We start from the raw sequence: 22140 nt of genomic DNA, 5'->3' as shown, positions 1-22140 counted from the left end.
TCAGAATGATTCTTTACAAAGTAGGATTCATCCCTCCCTAAGACAAGATACTTGTAAAAATGTACTCATAAAAATACAAAGAAAATTCAGAACAGATTTGTATCATATGAGCCATAAGTAATTTTATTCAAAAACGGTATCCCTTTCTGGCTAACAAAAATTAAAATCACAAAAATACTGAACTTAGAGGAAAATCAAATCGAAAAGTCCATAATCACATGGCAAAATCAAACAATTAACAAAACACATCAAAATCGAATTGACAAGAACTGTCATATTCCTGACTGGGTACAGGCATTTTTAAATGTAGAAAATGGTGGATGAAACCAGGTTTTACACCACAAGTCCTTCTTATAGAATTAATTAACTTTGTGTGGGCAAATTCTTTCCATACTTCCACACTAGACTTCGGCCGTATAACTACACTTTTAAGTCTCTTCTTAGTTAGTACACATACTATTGAACAATACTTGACCAGAGTGCCTTCTTTTTATGTTGGTCTAAATAGGGAGAGAGTGCTCCAAAATGATTAGAATAATTGTCTTGCACTCCGTCCACAATTACATCTACCTCCTCACTGGAAAAGTGAGGTTTTCTCGGACTGATTTTTTCCCCATATTGTGACTGTAGTCAGATGCTCTCAGATATTGTTGTACTTATTTTCGTCTGCTAATTTCTATGTTACATACTTCCAATGAAAAAGAGTGCTGTTTGCGGGGATTCTCGTGCTATAAATAAAAAGCGATTGTCTAGCGATCAACAATTCTAACGATTCTTCTGCGTACGGTTTATGAAACACACGTAGACGTCATCGTTATGTAGTCGTTAGTTACACGCTAAAATTAACGTTAGTCGTTATTAGCGATTGTTTTAAGAAATGGCAGCTAGGACTTTTATTATTGGTTTTTCAGTTGTATTATTGTTGGTATCTTTGAATTCCTGTTCTAATCGTACTGTTTCCTCATCTGGATTATTCCAAATCTCTTTGAAGCCATCTAAAGCATGAGAACTACGTGTACCATATTTTCGTAAATTTTCATACTCATCTATAGTTACAATCATGGAATTAAGGTTTTTAACTTTTTCTTCTCTTTGGTCAAGTCTGGTTTGTAACCTCTAAATGATATCTGCCAATTTGTTATTTGAAATGAACACTGTTTGGAAGAGTCAACTTTTTTTAAAGTAACTTTCTAAATTATGTTTGAAAATTCTAAAATAAGCATTTATTCGATATTTATTTTGTTTCTAATTATTTTATACAATATACTTTCTAGTAACCAAATAGTTATCTGTACACTACTTTGTAAATTAATCATTTTCACTGAAAACGTAGCATCGACGTTTATTTTCTGGAATTTGCCGAGTATCACCGGAATGCCTTGCAATAAATTTACGGAAAGACATGTGATAAAAAGAGAGGCATGTGATGAACGTTTCATATCAGCCCGCTAAGTACCAATAGACCACTTTCGAGTTCATCCGTCACCAACTCGTCAATTATGCGCGCCTTTGTGACGTCATTTACCAGATAGAGGGAATCGCCTGTATCCCTGCACTATCAACGTTCATTAAGCGTCTAAGTGATCGTTATTGTGCAGGATAAACTAGAAATAATTTTCGATTTGTAAGTACTAAATCACAATTGCCTAATGACAGCAGTGCCGATCGTCAATTATGAGAATTTAGTTTGCTGAAAAAATTGTGCAAAATAGTAATATAATTTTCCAACCACTCGCTCATCATTAGAACGGAGGTAACGTTGCCCCAAAACGCACGAGTGATGTTTATTAAAACCAGAGTTTTTGACGGAAATGCATCGAACTCGAAAGATGTTTATTCGAAAAGTATGGAATTTACATTTAATACTTTTATCATACAGTAAAATTCATATGTTATCTAGTCTAAGTAGATAACATATGATTTTTTTTTACTGAGACTAGATGACAAACGATTTCAATTCAGTTCGATCAACATCTATATAGTATATCTATTCCAGGGTACTCCTAAAACATAACGACAATTTCGCCTTTTTCACATAGAAGAAGACTCCAAATTGTCATTGAAGTACGCAACCATTTCTGTTCCAGATGTTAATCGAACTGAATAATAAAGTTCATGTAATTCTTCCAAAGTTTCACTGCAAATGTGTTTTTTTTGTAATTTAAGGAACATGTAAATTAAGCACATTTGTAACGTCGGAAATAGGATTTTATCGATTTTTTTCGAAGTTTTAAGACGTTTGAACTATATGACTACCGTTTTCTTATGTTTTCATGGCATTTTATTCCTTGAAGATCCAAACATGTCATTGAATCTAATCATTTTGTACTCTTTGTGTAACTGATTTCTGTTTTAAAAATATGAAGGTAACATTTAGGGAAAAGGAGGACGGGATTGTGATAACGACGATAGTTGTAACAAAACCGTCATCGACTGTGAAGCAGTTGTTTTGCCCGGCCTAAATTACTGATTATTCAAAATAAGATAGATTTTATTATATTTTTTATTTATTTTATAGTGGTACCTGATAATACATAAATTTATAATTATCATATATTAAAAAAAAATAGTTCTATAAACGCACGATGCGTATAGATATGTACCTTAATTTCTCAGATTAATCTTATTTTAATTCAACATGTATTTAATGTGTTCTTTTTGTTGGTATCGAAATGATATTATATTTTTATACTGCATGACATAAGTGATAACAGATATGTACATGGTGTCTGACAGCCTTAACTCTACCCCCGAATCGTTCGAACTATTTGATATTCAAAAGTCGATGTTCAAATATGAAGTTGTTTTCTCAAAGAGTTTTGGGTGAAAAATTGCCAAGAAAATAATGTCGGCAAAACGGTCAGACAAAATCTGATGAAATTAACATTTTTTCAATAGACAATCCTTTAGCTACGAGCTGCCACTTTCTGCGTGGTCAGCTCAAATGGATAAAGTAATACTGTCGGGTAAAATCACCTTTCATGTGAAACACTGAAACATGTTCACATTCTAACAATATTATTGTATAATATCAGCAGCCTGGCCGTTGACTTGAATAACAGGGAGTAAGAGCACTGTTGGAACATCTCCAAACTCAAATCTACAAAATATAATTAGTTATCAAAGGTACCAGGATTATAATTAAGTACGCCAGACGCGCGTTTCGTCTACATAAGACTCATCAGTGACGCTCATATCGAAATAGTTATAACCAAACAAATACAAAGTTGAAGAGCATTGAGGATCCAAAATTCCAAAAAGTTGTGCCAAATACGGCTAAGGTAATCTATGCCTGGGATAAGAAATCCTTAGTTTTTCGAAAAATTCAAAGTTTTGTAAACAGGAAATTTATAAAAATGACCACATAATTGATATACATGTCAACACCGAAGTGCTGACTACTGGGCTGGTGATACCCTCGGGGACGAAACGTCCACCAGCAGAGGCATCGACCCAGTGGTGTAAATAGTTATCAAAGGTACCAGGATTATAATTTAGTACGCCAGACGCGCGTTTCGTCTACATAAGACTCATCAGTGACGCTCATATCGAAATAGTTATAAAAGAGTCAATACAATGTAAAGAACGCGTTTGTCTAAAAAGCAGAAAGCAAAGTAACAGTGATATGTATTATTAATACAAAAAAAAATGATATGACAGTGGTCCCACTGGTATAAATATCAAAACAAACGATCATGGTTTTTTTTTTAATAGATTACCATCCAAATTTCTATTTATTACATTTCAGCGTAACCCCGACATATGAAATGATGCAATGCTCCTTTCTAGCGAGAAATTTGAACATATTTTTTTCAGAATATTTTAAATATAATAATATATTCCAATTTTTTTCTTAAGGCTGGTGTATTCAAGCCACATTTCTTTTTTATTTTACATGCTTGAACTATTTGGGCAGTTCGATCATGAGTAGAAAAACTTACGGTTCCTCTTCCTCTTGTATTGTAGGTGAGGGTCTAATCACAGTGTCCTCCAACTGTGAAATGCTTGTTATTGTTCCCCCTTCTTCCACTGTCGACAGCAAAGGTGCCCGTGAAACTGCATGATCAGAAATAAAATTCTCTATCTTCTGTGCATTTCTTCTCTGCATAGAACGAGCATCAATATCTGATCCATCTGATATCTTCTCAATAGTAAATCTGCAACATTAACGACTTTCCAACTTAAATATAATCGAACAATTTTGTCAAAATAATTGATCCTTATAAAAGTTCCATTCGAAACAACGTCATAATATCTGTTCATGTTCGAAAAAACTTTCAATATCGTTTATTTTGCAAGTAAAAATACTGTTATATTTGTCCCAGTGGAAATCATATTACAGAATTTGTAAGTAAATAATTCGACCTCATTGAATTATTATGCAGGTGACCTTCAATTTAAAAAAAAAGTGTGCATGAATTATGCGTGTTCAGTTATTAAAAGGAAAGAAATGGCAACATTGAAAGTGAAACAAAGGTAAATAATTTGATTGGCCCATTCAATCCAAAAAAATACTCGTTCTTATGGGTGCAATACCACCATTGATTTTCCCCTATGAGTTTTTGTTAAATTTGCAGTTTTCAAAAAAATGTTCAGAATTTATCTTTGTTTCAATTAAAGAAATACTTGGCATCGAGTAAAATCGGTAAATAAGAGTTTGTGTTTGACAGTCAATGTTCCTTTAAATATGTCGAGAACATCCTTACGATTTCACTACTAACATACTTTCCGTCATATTTCTTGATATATTTATGCACTCCGAGCTAAATTTTATTCAACTATGCTGCACTCGAATACGAACTGCATGATTAGTATAAAATGGTTACAAACAGACAAATTTAGGAAAAAAGGCATAAACTATCAAATTCAAGACCACCGATTTTAGTAATGACGGTCTTCTTTAGCTTTGACAAACAAAACCATGTTCTAATGCTAATAAAACATTGGATGCACGTGATTCATCGAGTAAAATCGGTAAACAAGAGTTTGTGTTTGACAGTCAATGTTCCTTTAAATATGTCGAGAACATCCTTACGATTTCACTACTAACATACGTTCTGTCATATGGCGTGACAATTGAAATTGCAACGTCAGAAGAATTTTAAATAATGCAGTAAAACAAAATGGACATCCTAATTGGTGTTGCTCGCTAGGAAATTAAATAAAAACATTCATAAATTAGGTTTAAATTATTCTGTTCTTTTTTTTCTTTTTTTTTTTTTAAATTGTTGATTTTCCATAACGTTTTAGGTTCATCAAATCAAAACGGCGACAAATTTATTTCTATTAAACTATTTTAAATGAAAATGCACATTTTTTTCCTCTAAGTTCAGTATTTTTGAGATTTTACTTTTTTTTAAACTTGCATTTGAAAGCACTGCGTTTAACTATGTATGTATATCCTTTGTATTTTTAAGAATGCTATATTTTACCTGGATGTTCTGTCATGGGTACCTGGCGAGGAAAGTTTCCGCTTGATATCGGAAACATGTTCGAAAAGATTCGGAGGACAGCTTGTTTTTCTCCTTCTAGCTTTACTTTTACTTTTCACTATTTCATTTGAATTTTCATCATCATTTGGGTCAACATGTGCACGTCTTAGTGGGACGTATTCCTGTGCATAATCAAAGTCTTTTTCAAGTCCTTCCTCAAAGCTTCTCGTTTTAACTGACGATTTCCCTACAGACTTAACAGTAGAATTTGAATCATTAGAAGATTTTCTGGAGTCTGTTCTACTGAAGAATTTAATTAAATGTAAAGGAAAACTGACTTTTCTTTTCCTTGACTTTCTGGAATCTGTATTAGATCTATCTCTCCCCGTGATTGCAACTCTGGCCAAAGTTCGTTTCGTAAGACTAGAATCAGATGACCATGACTTTCGTTTGGTCATTCTGGGAGCTTTCAAGCTTGACGGCTTTTTAAAATCCGTATCTTCATCCATATAACTCATTGTCTCAGGGTTGATACCATTTGGTATTGGCTGGTAATCCATGTATTGTTTTTCTAGTGGCATATTGTACAAATGATCGTGAGAATTTGTAGAACAAAAACGTGGTCGTCTACAAAAACAAAACAAAAAAGGCAATAAAATATTCACTTAAATCAACTAAATTCAGTCCTCTTTTTTTAGAAGATAATTTCGTCCCAAAAAATAACATTTCAAACTGTATGTTCAGCAGGCAACACATTAACAATTAAATTTTGATAGTCTTTTAAGCAGACTTTTTAACTTTGTACTTTATTTGGCCTTTTTGACATTTTTGAATTCGAGCGTCACTGATGAGTCTTTTGTAAACAAACCCGCGTCTTGCGTATATACTAAATTTAGTCCTGGTATCTATGATGAGTTTATTTATTGTGCTTCTTGTCTTGTCTTTGTTTATTCTTCATTGGCTAGAGGTATAGGGGAGGATTGAGACCTTACAAAACATGTTTAACCTCGCCGCATTTTTTGCGTCCGTCCCAAGTCTGGAGCCTCTGTCCTTTGTTAGTCTTGTATAGTTTTTTTAAAATTTGTTTCATTTTTATGTTGCTGAGTTAAATGTGACGTCCATTTTCATTGAACTAGTACACATTTTGTTAAGGGGTCAGCTGAATACTGCCTTCATCAATGAGCAAACCCCCAAGTCTTACTTACGAATACGATGATCTACCGGTAACAATGCTAAGTAATGATCCAGCAGCATTACTTCCAAAAGACATGTGTCTATTAGAGTCTTGGTCCATAACATCACCCAACACTATTCTTGATCCGCGAGTAGACGGTGACCTACATAAATAAAATAACAAATATAAAACAGGGCAAACAAAGCAATAAGTAAATATTTTTCTATTGCAGAAATTTACGTATTCACGAAATTGATGTAGTGAAGATGAAAAAACTGTACATGCAAAATATGACTTGTGTGCATCAAAGTACGAGGATGTATCTATTAAAATATCTAAACTTTAGTTTTAAAAAGGGGCTTTAGAGACAGAACATTCATAAATAGATATAGGCCCATAGTTTAAACGCTCATCATTAATACCAGGATTAAAATTTGTACACCAGATTCAAAAAGTTAAAATAGCAAATAAATCACAAATTTAAAGTTGAAGGTAATAGGTATCAAAGGTACCAGGATTATAATTTAGAACGCCAGACGCGCATTTCGTCTACATACGACTCATCAGTGACGCTCAAATCAAAATATTTATAAAACCAAACCAGTAGTCTAAGTAATCTATTCCTAGGATTAATTATTTGGAAAAAAAACTATTCCAGTCTGCTCGACCCGTAATTCTTGAATATATCATGTAATGGATTATGTTACTAATTAGAAAATATTGCGTAAAAGTAAGTTAAAATATATATACACCTGGAAAAAGTATTGCAACACCATTGTGAACAATGTAGAATGTGTATGATTTGTGTTTAACCAAATACTTTTAATCCGTTTGTAGTTAAAATCAAATGACAAAACACATCAAAAACGAATGGACAAGAACTTTCATATTCCTGACTTTGTACAGGCATTTGCAAATGTAGAAATTGGTGGATTAAACCTGGTTTTAAAGCGCTACACCTCTCACTTTTATGACAGTCTCACCGAATTCCGTTATATTTACAATGATGCGTGAACTGAACAGACATAAAAAATAAAATAGTCAAATCATGGGTACAGCAGTCATCATCGTGTAACAATTTGAAAAGGAACAACTTAACAGAACACAAAAAACATCTACAAACACATCATTAGAGATGTACTGAAAACGCTATTCAAGTTTGTTTTGTCTTGTCTGCTTTACCGAAGAAAATAGTTAAGAAAAACGCGAAAAACTATTTACGTGCAGCTGTTAAGTCCTATCCATGTAGCGGACATTAATATTGGATGAAAAGTAAGTTAATAGCAAATTTAAGACATAATGGATTAAAAATGTTTGGTAAAACCCAAATTATACACATTCTAATATCATATAAGTTTACATTGTTTTCTATGGATGTGTTACAATACTTTTTTCAAAGTGTATTGTTTATATATATAACTCATTTTCAGTAAGAAACTTTTTCCAGCAATATGTTGTTCAATATTCTGGTATAGATGATAATCTTAATTTAGGGTGTAAGCAATTGAAAACTTCATAATAACTTATTTTTTCAAGAAAACAAATCGAATACTATTATAAGAATCTCGTATGAAAAATAGCTAAAAAATCAAATCAAAACAGACGTTGTCTTACGCCAGGTTGTAGGTTGAACCAAGATACATTGGCCTTTTAGACCCAATTGACGCCTCTGTATACGGTACTTCAGTAAACATGTTTTCAAAATGTAAGTCTTTAACCAGAGGAGGACATTGGTCACACATTTGGTCCACTAAAGCCATAACAACCTGGAAATAAATTTACAGGTTTTCATGTTAAATGGAAAAGAAAAAGAAAAAAAATAATCAATTGTCGAACTCCCAATGTAAATCGTTGCAACTATTAAATACTGAAGTGATCACATGATTGTTGTTTGCTTAATATCTGATAGCTCATATATAACGTACATTCCGGAAGAAAACACAATAAACTTAATAGGAAGGTTCTCTAAATTAGTTTGACCGTGATGACATACGTACTATAACACAATAGAACATGATGGATATGAACCGAAACTTCGACCGGCAATAGGTCAACAGTAAGAGCTCTTCCAGAGTGTATTTAATTTTACACAATAGGCATTTGCACACATTTAATGAAACAATTCTGCCCGGAGAAAATTCAGTATTTATGTATCGCTCACAACAAAAACGGCCAGCCTTCTAGTGCATTGGTTTTACTGCCGGGTCAGAGAAGTCAAGCAATTTTCAACTTTTACATCAAAGCCAATTTTGGGATTCATCTACTAGTATACCTGAAATTAATCCCTGAAGTTAAAGTCAATAAGAGCATCATCATCTTTGTGTGGTTCGTGATGACCGTCTGTAGTTTTCTATGTTTTGTTTTGTGTAGTATTGTTTGATTTTGGTCCTTTTTTATAGCCATGGCGTTGTCAAGATTTTTTTTCGACTTCTGCCTTTGAAATCCTTCGCCATCCCTTGAACCTTAAACATTTCCTATTTAATATAAAAGACCTTCGGAAATAATGATATAATAGTTCTTGAATAACTGGTCATTATCGTTGGACAGTGGTATTGACTAAGATAGTGATAATGACTGAGCCGATGACCAGTTATTCAAAAACTATTATGTTTATTTCATTGAGGAACCATGTTTCAGAAAATTCTCATAAATTCAAAATGTCCAAAGCAAACTCGAGTAGTTGTACGATTTCTATGGCAAAGAGTTAAAACCAGTCGTAGCAATATTATGCCATTCATTTTAGTGCACTCTTTCTGTTAATATAATAATCTTTATTTGTCATATAAGTAACATTATACTTGTGACATAAACAAAAGTAACAACAACAATAAAATAACTGAGTTGAACACACACATATCTATATATATACAAGTAAAACTAACTAAGAGTCCCCTGTCCTCAGCTCTAAAGACTGTTTTATAAAGGAACCTGGTTTTTTTCACTTGGTTTATATTAGAAGGATTTAGTAGAATTACTAGTTTTTGTGTATCAGATAGATTTGGAAACATAGGATTATCTATTGCCATGTCATTAAAAAGTTTTATACGTAAAACGTTATTAATTTGACAGTGGAGGAGAAAGTGATTTTCATCTTCTAAGGTTTTACAAGTTGGACATGTTCTATTGTCTCGAGGTATTTTTAGATATCTGCCCTTTTCAATGAGCAAATTATGGTCACTAATTCTGATTTTTGTAAATAAACGTCTAGTTTCAAAATTTTGATATTTAAGATAAAATTCTTGGTCTTGTTTGACTTTAATATTTTTGTAAAGAAAAAGTTTGTTATTTTCGTTCAAACTATTTATTTTATTTTCCAGTAGTTCTGTATAAAATTTACTTGTAGTATTCTTAATCCAAGTCTTTAATTTGTTAACTTGTTCCATGTTTTGACAGGACATTACTTTTTGTGTATCAATATTTATTTCTTGTGTTGAGTCTTTTATAAAAGTGAACCAAGTATAAACTCCTTGTGAATCAAGGTGTTTACTTAATGTATAACTTTCTTTTAGTAACGGGTTTATGTTTTCAGTATTTAATCTAGCCCAATAAAGAATTGCTTGTGTTTTTATATATTTTTCTATTGTTAATGAATACTAAAACAAGTCCTCTATAATTTTATAATTTACCAAAACATATGGTAAACAATTCAACAACTTAAATAAAATATTGAAAACAGGAAAATGTTTTTTGAAGGGACATATCTCTAAACAGAGGTCATTAACAGAGAAACCACGCCCAAGTGGTCATTAACAGATGGCAACCACACCACGCACCAACGGTCAAAAACAGCAGGAAACCACGCCCCATCGGTCATTATCATGGGAAAATCCGTTAACGACCGGTTTTCTAGTCCGTTTCGTTCTGTTAATGACCGATGGAATTTATTACTGAAGAATAATGAATGTCATGTGGTCCCTTTTTATCCAATAAGAGAAGCTTATTATCAACCGATATAAAATTATCAATATTAACACCATTTTATAATTATATCAACTGTTTAGTTTTCCTATGCTAAAAAGTAAAATCACAAAAATACTGAACTCAGAGGAAAATCAATTTGGAAAGTCCATAATCACATGGCAAAATCAAAAAACAAAACGCATCAAAAACGAATGGACAAGAACTGTCATATTCCTGACTTGGTACAGGCATTTTCAAATGTAGAAAATGGTGGATTAAACCTGGTTCTATAGCGCTAACCCTCTCACTTTAATAACAACCCGTCTTTTTTATGCTTTAACTTGAAAATCTACTGACGCCTGTAAAATTCAGAAACTACATTTGTGAGCCAAAAATAACTACAGCTCATGGAAACAACGAGAAATAGAAAGTAGCATTACATACAGCAGCGTGTCTATCAATCAACCAGTTTATATCAAAGTCATCGTCATCTTCTCCAAACGGATTAATTAACTGTTCTGCTACCTCAAAAGAAAGAAATAATAATCTACGAATAATCTATATTCATTCTCCTATGTGGTGAATTTTACATGAAATAAAAATCACTCCATTATTTTCATTGGTAGAGACAATCGCGTATTTTGTAAGTGGTAAAGGTCCATATGAAAGGCATGACCTCCATAATTAATTCATAACAAAGCATATATAGCGTTAATCTTTCGAGAAAAAAAATATCCAACTTATTTTTAAAAGTTATAAACTTACGCTGTACTTTGATATTCGAATTATGTCTTTATCTGTTCTAAAATGGATTCTATTTTCAGTAGTCTTCTATTTTGGCATTTCACAAGATCATGCTTTTTCACAGACATCTTACAGATTTGGTTCTATAAGTCCGTATGGTGACATTTATTTGTTTTCATTCGTGTGTTTTGGACTTCATTTGGGTATTAGTATCATTGGCTGTCACATCAAAGCTCATTGGTTTTATATAGGAATGCCAAATTTTGAATTTCCTGGTTTTAGCATAACAAGGTTAAAATAGTTAAATGCTTTTTATTTGTGTGCTTAATACAAAAGTTTTTACACCTAATAAAAGACAAACACAAAAATCAGTCTAATTTTCTTCATTACTTGTACATAAGTAATGAGACTATGGTAACATTGAGTCTGTCTCCTGGCAAATTACGAATTTTTGGACCGTCTTTCAAATATTTTATTAATTTACAATGAAAACAAGAAATTCAAATGTCAATTTTTTTTTATTTACGATAAAACTTATATAATAACAGTCTGTATCAACAACTTACCTTTAGCCACCCCATATAGAAGAAAAATTGCAGCAATGTGAATATAGGAATATAAAAATCCATTCCATATCCTTTGTAGTTCTTCGAAGGATCAAGGAACTGTTGACTTATCAATGTTGTTGCAAAAAATGTGTACACGGCTAACGTTACAACCTATAATATAGTAATGATAAACTAATTCCTTTACATAATACAATCGTAGAATTAATTCCACAAGAAAAGAGGAACACGACACGTTTAAGAATTGCATGCGGTGTTGCATGTACAACACTTGTGTGTTTTGTTATCTATAATACCGTTATTTAAGTGATACGTTAATTTTCTGTACATTTTTCCTTGTTTTTTTACAATTTTTTTTTAGGAGATTGAAGTATTGAAGGTAGTTTTTGTTTTGTGTATGAACATTTTAGAACGTGGGACAATGTAGGGCTTGTACAGAAACCTTTCCATTGTCGAGGACTTTTGTTGTTCTCCTGATGTAATTTTGTCGATAAGATGCTATCTCGTTTTACGTTATCCCAAATACTTACATTTTTCTCACACTTTAACTCTATCCACACTTGGAATTTAATTGGTTCATAATATTTCATTTGTATTTAACACTTACTGTTTGGGCCTCGGTTTACAAACATAGGAATTCCACATTTTTAAAATGCTTTACAACAATAGAATAGGAGGGTTCCAGATGAAGGTAAATCCAGAAAAGCACTACGGACGCAAGTTTAGTTATATTTGTTTTCATTGTTTTCAAGACAATATAAGTATTAGTCTGAGGCAATGTAAGATGCCATGCATGTATAATTAATTTCAAAATGTAAAACAAGAGACAACCCTTATGAACATGAATAATGAAGGATTTAAATGTCGGACTAACGCTAACTGAGTAATATAGTCACCTGGGTGTATACCAAAGGTATTGTTATCCAGTCGTATACAAAACACTTCGAACAAGTATCTCTAATGTCTGCAAGAGGCTGAAACAGAAAGTTTGCCATAAAAACATCTGGGATTACAATGGTAATCTCTCATTAGTTTAAACATATTTATTTATAGTGGATTGGGAAACAAGGAATCGAACCAGGAACCATTGTGTTAGTAGTCCGATGCACTAACCACTACACCACGGGCAACGTTGCACGAGACAATGAAATTAAAGTCCTAACATAGACTGGACATGGCTTCGTATTCATACAGCCAAACCAACGCCCTTTGTACTATGGGTTTATATTTTTTGCCCGAATCAAGAGTTGTTGCGAGGGCCCTTGTGCATCTTTACAGCATGTTTTATTCCCACACATTTGTATAATTATATTCTCCGAATTTGAATGTAAATGACCGGTATTTATTCACGATCATTTATCCCTAAGTAGTCTAAAACGAAAGCTTCATGGCAAAATATGTTGCTTATTTTGTGTTGATATCAATGTATTTAGGCGTCCCTGTTTGTTTACCTCACCAGCTAACGAAACTCTATTTTTTCATTGCATTTACCATGTGCTGCATAAATCATAATCCAACTTACTGACTTTACTACCTCAGCCATAGATTACTTAAACTAGCGGTATTTTGCAAAACTTTTAGGAATTTTGGTCATCAATCCTCTTCAACTTCGTACTTTTTTTGGCATTTTAAACTTTTTTGGATTCGAGCGTCACTGCGCGGTGAGTCTTTTTTAGACGAAACGCGCGTCTGGCGTATATATTAAATTTAGTCCTGGTATCTATGATGAGTTTATTTACCCACATCATTGTTTTATTTATAGTTCTGACACAGTACTATGTACCTGTTATACTATTAAGTGTTTTATTTAAGTGGTAAAGACTATCATTATATAACATACCTCTATTATCATTCTGAGTCCCCATTCAGTTTGTATAAGACCTTCTTTTCTTGCGGTTACAAGAACACTATTGATCCACATGAAGGGAACCCAAAACTTGTTGTATCTGCAATCAATGTTTTCATACATCATTGCTTCCTCTTTTGTAATGAATCCTAAAGAAGTAAACAAAAATACAGATTGCTGACGTATAAAGGATACAGACCAACCATTTTGGAGCAATTTAAGTCTTTTTCTATTTTCGGTACATAAATGTGTTCCATTGTTCTTTATAGTACTTATTGTTTGTTGCTTATTTATATCAACCTTTATATTATCTTCTTTCTTTTTTTTATATAATCAAGAGGGTTTGTGTTACTTTGTGTCTGGTTTTCTAGGTTGTGTTTTGTATACTATTGATTTTCTGTTTGCCTTTTTCTTTTATACCAATAGCATTGTCAGTTTATTTTCATATCGTAGAATAAATTTGTCTACACAACTATATTTGACTGATGAATCTACTAGTATTTGATTGTTCTTTGCTTTTTTTCCAGGAAAAAATAGTTCATACATCCTCAAGTCGAAACAAGTATTCGCAAATGATTCTGCTAAAATCTTCACTAGGAAATTGATATAATAGTATAAGAAAAATGCAAACTGATCGGAGTCTGATAGCGTATCAATTTGGTATAGTATGTGCCATTTAATTGAATCAAATATATTTGATGCGTTTCCCTCATTTTTTGTTTGTAACCCGGATTTGTTTTATTCTCAATCGATTTATGAGTTTCGAACAGCGGTATACTACTGTTGTCTTTATTGGAACCTGCTATAAAGGATCTGAACATGTTTTAAGCATTTTCAATTACCCAGTGCTAATGGTGAGTAGGAGTTATCTCTCTTTCACCTCGTAGAGATGACCAGAAATAATATACATACTCGTTAGTTACAAGAATGTACAAAACTATGTTTTATTCATTAACAAACTGATTCATTCAGTTATGAATGATATTATTGTACTGCACTTATCAATACACCAACACGTGCACGATTGGAATAATAAAATATGCTAAGTTTATTTCACCATGCACGAACTTCACCCATTCGTAAAAAACAGCCATTTTAGACTTTAGTTTGATTGTGTGGGATGTATAAATACGCAAGCACGTCACGTCGATAGAGGCCAGGTGCTAATAGCTAAGCTCATCTTACGTTCGAGAACTCCTGCAACAAATTATTTGCCACTTGACGGTTAAACAATCGACAGTCAATCAATCTTAATTACTATGTAAAGTTTGAAAAGTATTCGTTTGTCTTTTATAAAATTAAATAAATTAAACAAGGTTATGTTAATAGTACAATAAAATTATCATGTTTCTATGTTCAGTGGACCGGTGTTTTTTTTGGGTCAAAACTATAATTGGGCATTAAAATTAGAAAGATCATATCGTAGGGAACATGTGTACTAAGTTTTAGGTTGATTGGAATTCAACTTATTCAAAAACTACCTTGACCAAAATTCTATACTTGAACCGGGACAGACGGACTAACGGACGCACACACCGCAATACATAATGTTCCTAGGTGGAGCACAGAAACTTTTTCTTTTTATAATAAGAACTTGTTTGTTACCTGCTTCTACTATGTGGTCCAGCGTAGGAAATCTTTTCATGACAGCTACACTTATTGAACGAGCTATTAGTATAATTCCAAACATCAGATATCTTGCAACAGTTCTTCTGAGTACCCGCTTCCTGTCTGTTTGTCCGGGAAGATAACAACACAACATGAATACGGTCCTATAATTGTTTTTCAAAAGCTGTTACACATAATTCTTGACCACTAATCACTAGTAATGAGTCTTAAAATATCAAATTAGACGAGAATTAAGCAAAGCGGTTTTCTGAATTTTCTCTCTCGTAGTAATGAGTTATATATATATAAAAAAAGAAGATGAGGTACGATTGTCAATGAGACAACTCTCCACAAGAGACCAAAATGACACAGAAATTAACAACTTGAGTCACCGTACGGACTTTAACAATGAGCAAAGCCCATACCGCAGTCAGCTATAAAAGGCCCCGAAATGACAATGTTAAACAATTTAAACGTGAAAAATAACAGTCTTACTTATTTTAAGAAAAAAATAAACGAAAAACAAATATGTAACTCATAAACAAACGACAACCACTGAATTTACTGTTTACAATTTTTTGATTTTTTTGAAATACTTAGGCTTTTCTACCTCGGGCATAGATTACCTTAAGTTAGCTATATATGGCAAAACTTTTAGGAATTTGCTCTTCAACTTCGTACTTTATTTGGCCTTTTTAACTTTTTTGGATTCGAGCGTCACTGATAAGTCTTTTGTAGAAAAAAAACGCGCGTCTGATGTATACTAAATTTAGTCGGGGTATCTATGATGAGTTTATTTACAGGCACATACATACACAATGTGGCGGGGTCCCAACTCTCTCGCTAACCTGAGACAGTGGTATAACAGTACAAAATAAGACCGAACGAGAAAACTCAGTTGAAAAAAAATACAAGTGGACGTGGCCGGGTACTTCTACATCCCAACATCAAAAAGACACTATGGACAGATCTGAGAGTACTCGCAGTTAGCTGACAGCTAGTTCAAAGCCACTACCAACTGATAAAAAAATATGCATCTAAGACCAAATTTTCAATCCGTACACTTCCAACATACAATGGATTTAGTGTAAGGACGTCCTAAACGGTCAGAGAAAAACATGACTTTGTACAATGCCAAGATACAGCGTTCGACATATTGTAGGTCCATGAATGTGTTTATGTACATGTATATAACATACTAGTAATATTTAGTTTGCTTTTAATTTACTGATAACAAAATCAATATTTATACCAATGAAAACAATTTTCAATGATCTTATTACAGTGTCGAATTGTTAACCTTTCAGAATAAGTTTTTTTTTTAAAGGAACGATAAGTTTACAAGGATCATCTCTAAATTTCCGGGCACGTTTAATAATATTTCCGGGAAAATGAGGTTTCTACAGGTACAATCAAACTTGAAAACCAAATCTTTAAATGTATGGACAAATTTAGTAAAAGGTTTGAGTAATTTATGGTAACGATATCCCTGGTTTAATAATCTACCAGTAATACATAGATTACGTTCGTTAAAATCGAAAACGTCACAACAGAAACGGGCATAGTGAACGAGATGTGAAATATAAACACCATAAGATGGTGCCAAAGGAACATCACCATCTAAAAATGGAAAATAAACAATTTGAACGAAAAAATGTCCCTTTTGTCGTTAATTTTGTTTGTGGAGTTTCCCGTTTAAAACCGAAATATCTAAATCTAGAAAAGGACAGTTATTACCGTTTTAATTTGATTTATTTAAAGTAAGTTCATTGGGTTAAATAATCAAGAATATTTTTAATAAAGTGCTGAAATTTACCCCAATGAGCGTTGTTGAATTTATCAATCAAATGCGATTTCGACGAGTCTCTCTGAGTTTAGTCATAAACTATACATATTGAAATATGAATTAAAATGTCTGCAAGAAGGTTTCTTCAGGTACATCAAAACTTCGAAACTATTAATCTAACTATGAATTAATAAACTCTGGTTTTTAAGTAATTGGTGGAAACGATATCCCCGACTAGTTTACCATTGGTACAGACAAAGCCTTATTGAACGAGTTTGAATATATAAACATCGTAAGATTGGACCAAACAAAGAGCAAAATTATTGGAAATTGTGGATATATATAGCATTTCATTCAAAACTAAATTCAGGAACATTTGTTATAAAGAGGCGCATTTGGTGTCAATGGTAATCCATACAACCTCTATATACAGTTTTAGGCAGACATTGGTGTTGTCAAGGAGAAAACAATACAACTTTAATTTCTCATAACATTTGATTTCAAGTCAGTTTATTTACCATATTCATGAATCTGTTATCAACACTAATACCCATACATCCTATCAATACTCTAGTTTTGGAATTTCACTGACTGATTATGATGTCTTTATACTTAATTCCTTGGAGGTATTCTGGTTGACAGTCCAACTGATTTTTATGGTTTGTTCTTATGTTGTACTGTCACACCTCTGTCCTAGGTTAGGGATGGATGTGTGTCCCGATAACATGATTAAACAACATGTATGTGTTTGTCCCAAGTCAGGAGCCTGTAATTCAGTGGTTGTCGTTTGTTGATGTGTTACATATTTGTTTTTTTTGTTCATTTTTTGTACGTTAATTATGCCGTTAGTTTTCTCGTTTGAATTGTTCTACATTTTTTCATTTCGGGGCCTATAACAGCCGACTATGCGGTATGGGGTTTGTTCCTTGTTGAAGGTTGTACGACGACATATAGTTTATTTTTGTGTCATTTGGTCTGTTACTGAGTGTTGTCTCATTGGCAATCATACCTTAACTTCTTTTTAAATTAAGTATTGGAAGAAATTGTTTCTGAACAAGTGCGAGGCCGAAGTTTTTCCTTTGAAATGCTTCACATTTTTTAATGCTGGAAACTTTTAAATATATAGCTGACTAATTTTGTTTTGTCCTTTAGGGTTTAAGGATATCTTTATCATTAACAATCAAACCACATCTCCTTAAACAAGTATAGTGATGCTCAACCATCCCGGATATAATTTTGTTTAAAGTATTATGTCATCAAATTGTATTTACATATGTATCACTTAAATATGCGAAATATTCTTTTTTTTATGAAAGCAGTAAAAACAACTTATGTTATAGAATTACCTGTCTGGCCAAGGAAAATTCTGGAATTGTCTCCACCATCTTGAAACTACCATGGAAACATAAAATCCGAGAACAAATGACAGAGGAATATAGGAAGTATACTGATTACATGATATCACAACCTTTTCAAATAATCTGACAGAAAAGAAAAGGAAACATTTTAGTTACTATATATTTCTGTTCATTATATAACATTATAATGTTTAACAAAACAAAAAAAGTAATGTCGTAATCAGGATTTTAACTGCGGAATAAAAATATTATCACTTTGGTCTTCTTTCGAGAGGCAGTAAAACCATCACCAAAGTAGAAAGCTGTTTCACTGTATAGGATGTAAAAGTACGCTGCCACGTTCGACTAGAATTGTGACGTTAAATCGAGTGCCTCGTATAATGATAGCGTCAGGCTCTCTGCACTGTAAGAACTCTTTCAAAATATCTATTAGAGATCCGCGTATCTGGCCTCTTGCAAAGCAAAATTTCTGTCCCTTGTCAAATTACCCTTTTTTCAAGTGGCAGCCAAAATTTCCCAACCATATATGCCGGACAGGCTTCATACCACTAGCTAATGGTTATATGCATTGTTAATTTGTTCTCATCTTTAAAAAGGAACAAAATATTTGCCACTGGACGGAAATCAACCAATAATTAACCATATATGTATATTGTGCAATGTCCCCAAGGACACACATATTTAAAATGGTTCATGATCCTCGGTCTTTTTTTTTTGTCGGTGCTATTTGTTTGTTTCGTGAACTATGTTTTTGCCCCCTAATACATATCTACAGCATCTGTATTTCCATTTTATGCTCAAAAGATTTTTCTAAAATTTAAGATATATATTCTTATTATTTTAGCTCCATCCAGATAACGTATATGAACAACTTGACATATTTGAAATATTTCACTCATATACGCCATATACTTGCATAAGACTTTCACTTTAACAGTACAAATCTACTGTGTTTACGTATGTTAATAGAAGATGTCAAAAAATGAAGCATATACTAGGTCAGTAAGTTTGACAAGTTATTAATAAAACCGACAGTATGTTTTTTTTATACTTATAAATATAACTGACTTAATAAATATAATGTTAAAAAGATATTTTAGGTAAAATATTAAAGTAGCATACACGTGTTTAAACATTTCACTTATAAGCTATAAAATAGACAACGATTGCAAAGTTTAAGGTAGTTGTACGAATTCTAAGCTTTTTGGGTCAACGACAATAACATAGAAAACAAGTAATAATGTCAGATTGACACATTGAACGAAGACATCATAAGATTTGTAACAAGATTTAGTATATTACGAGTTTAAACCCGGTAATGAGTCTAATTCGGTAGGTCACATTGGAAAAGAGGAAGTAATTTTAGTTACGACATTAAGAACATGCACATCCACTATCACCTGTGAGACGGATATTTCGAAATGTTCTATAGCAAATCTTGATGGCGTCCGTAAAATTTACGAAGTTGTAATTTCAACTTCGGGACTTGGAACTCTTGGATTTCACCCCAGCGAGACGAAGTTTCCCAACGTTTAGATGCTATATCAGTCGATATGGATAGAAGTCTTAATCTGATTGCAAATGGTACTGTTGCTTGTCAAGAGTGTGAACTTGACAATAGGAAAACTGATTATAGTTAATAAATAATCCTAGTGAAGTGGGGTCTTGAATTTTTTTCCCGCTGACAAACCGTGCCTTGATAAATTACATGCTCTTTATGCCAATTGGTCTAAGAATCTGAATATAAAGCATTAGTAATCTTCAATAACAGAACACATCCATAGTGCTAAGGTAATAGGTATATGATGTCCAAAAATATTAGGTCAAATTTCAAGAATTCCAAATAGCGACAAAGATCTACAGTGTCAATATAGAGAACCAAAGATCCTACTGTAAACCAGATATTAAAATAAAAACCCAGTGACAACCCATTAAGAGTTATCATTTTAATAATGGTTACACAATGATGTGGCGGGGTTTTACTTATTATGTGTAGACTCAACCTGTACCTTGTATCTGGATCAATTTATACGGGGTGGGGTAGGGTGAAAAATGAATACCTTTCTAATAGAGCGGAATATTCCGTCTATGGGCGACAATTTATTTGACAAGAGAAGTCGGAGTTCCCCATATGTAAAATCTATAAACAGTTATATTTGTATCACCAAAAAGTCTACTGCATATATTGACATACATATGCACATTGACAACATGGTCGTTCTGGAAATTAAATGTCACGGTATTACATTATCCGTCCGATTTTTCTCGACTGTTTTTTAAAATCCCTAAAGTATCATCTTATTGATACTTGCCATGAGAAACAATGAGATGCTACGAATGGAGCAGGAATTGCTTACCCTCCCGGAGTACTCGAGTTCGTCCTCATAGTTATGTTTAAGGGGTTTGTGTTGCTTTTGGTTTAGTATAATTTGCTCATTAATTTATCAATATTTCCGATGTTTCTGTTGGTATTAATCTTCTCAAAATTATTATTCTCATTTAAAATCATATTTAAATTCATTAGGTTTAAAGTACTTACGTTCTCTGGTCATCATTTAGTACCAACCGATAAATTAAAGCGATAACGGTATAAAGAGCGGAATATATTAGCATTTCTTTATATAGTAACTTATACACACTACCCCTCCATCTTGCTAACAGTTTTGTAAATGTTCCTAGTCCAGTAGTTGCTACTTTATATTGATAAATTATTGTCATGGTAACACAATTTTGTTTAAATCCGTGTATTCCTGTTATAAAGATATGATGCTTCTTGTAACTTTGCAATGTCTGCTAAATTCTCTAAAAAGTAAAATTCAAATGTTAGACGACAGTATTGTGAAAGCATATTAAATAATTCCATTTACTTCGTAGTTACTACTCGAAAATTCGTTTCCCTTATAATTATGTCTACTTAATTATGAGAATCTTTTTGTACGAAGAAACAAATCATTTGCAGCATTACGGAATCGATCAATTAGATTGGATGATAAATACCAAATAAGGTGTTGGTCCTATTTTTATTTCAGTGTTTTTTTATTTAGATTATATATCTCCAGAATAAACACGGCATAATTCTATCTCAGATATTTGTTCAATCAATAAGGAAAAAAATATACTGTACTCTCTGAAACCTTTTACTCAATAATTTTCATTTTAAAAATGAAAGAATGAAAGAAAACATATTCTGGAAACAGTTGTCCGCATCAATAGAGAGAAAAGGGAACTTAAAAATCGTAAGTACAATAGGAATGAAGAATAAAATACTTAGTTGAATTTTAGGTAATCCTATGAATAGACTAAAGCATGATCGTGGAAATGAATACTATATGGTAAAAATTGTGCAACTAAAATACAGTCTTCCTATTTGTAAACTTTAAAAATGTTTATTTTCTTTTTCGTAGAAAGATTTTATCTGATATATTTTCAAGTAGTAGCCACGTACTAGTTTATGACAGATTACCAATTTCTATGCATACTTGCGTTAACTTAAAGTTGACATAGGGGTAGTATAGAACACATGCGTAGTATTACGTTTCATAAACTATACAACTTTGATTCAACAAAACAATTGCAAAAAAGTAAAAATGCTTAGAATTTTAATAAGACTTTTAAATCTATCATTTAAAACACTTACCTGTAAAATTTTCCTTTGATAGATCTAGTAATAACAACAGGTTGACAAATGGAGCTGTTAAAATATTAACTATGACGCTAGCTGATTTG

General features: G+C 32.5%; 1 protein-coding gene across 2 annotated transcripts; it reads right to left on the bottom strand.

Annotated features, from left to right (window-relative positions):
• Positions 1-2171: 2171 nt before the first annotated feature.
• LOC134721230 (bestrophin-4-like) lies at positions 2172-22140 on the bottom strand. 2 transcript variants are annotated; one of them, XM_063584043.1, is made up of 13 exons: positions 22052-22140; positions 20954-21216; positions 18403-18537; positions 15268-15434; positions 13657-13811; positions 12713-12790; positions 11817-11969; positions 10951-11031; positions 8221-8372; positions 6638-6769; positions 5433-6059; positions 3942-4157; positions 2172-3100 (listed from the first exon to the last, which is right to left on the bottom strand). In XM_063584043.1, the coding sequence occupies exons 2-13, from the start codon at positions 21130-21132 to the stop codon at positions 3019-3021; spliced, it is 2157 nt and encodes a 718-aa protein (XP_063440113.1). In that variant the 5' UTR covers positions 21133-21216; positions 22052-22140; the 3' UTR covers positions 2172-3018. The 2 variants fall into 2 exon arrangements, with proteins under 2 accessions (XP_063440113.1, XP_063440114.1); XM_063584044.1 differs by lacking the exons at positions 20954-21216; positions 22052-22140 and having other exon boundaries at positions 15268-15393.

This window comes from Mytilus trossulus, chromosome 6 (genome assembly GCF_036588685.1).
Source record: "Mytilus trossulus isolate FHL-02 chromosome 6, PNRI_Mtr1.1.1.hap1, whole genome shotgun sequence".
In the NCBI taxonomy this organism is placed as follows: Eukaryota; Metazoa; Mollusca; class Bivalvia; order Mytilida; family Mytilidae; genus Mytilus; species Mytilus trossulus.
The sequence above is the reverse complement of the archived record's forward strand: the minus strand, read 5'-3'. Positions and strand labels throughout refer to the sequence as shown.

Bases quoted from the DNA above. Each gene is read 5' to 3' on its own strand.
- LOC134721230 (XM_063584043.1), bottom strand. From the start codon at position 21,132: ATGACAATAATTTATCAATATAAAGTAGCAACTACTGGACTAGGAACA. The intron at 15,435-18,402 runs GTAATTCTATAA...AAACAATTATAG, and splicing joins AATTTTCCTTGGCCAGACAG to GACCGTATTCATGTTGTGTT. The intron at 4,158-5,432 runs GTAAAATATAGC...TTAATGTTGCAG, and splicing joins ACCCATGACAGAACATCCAG to ATTTACTATTGAGAAGATAT.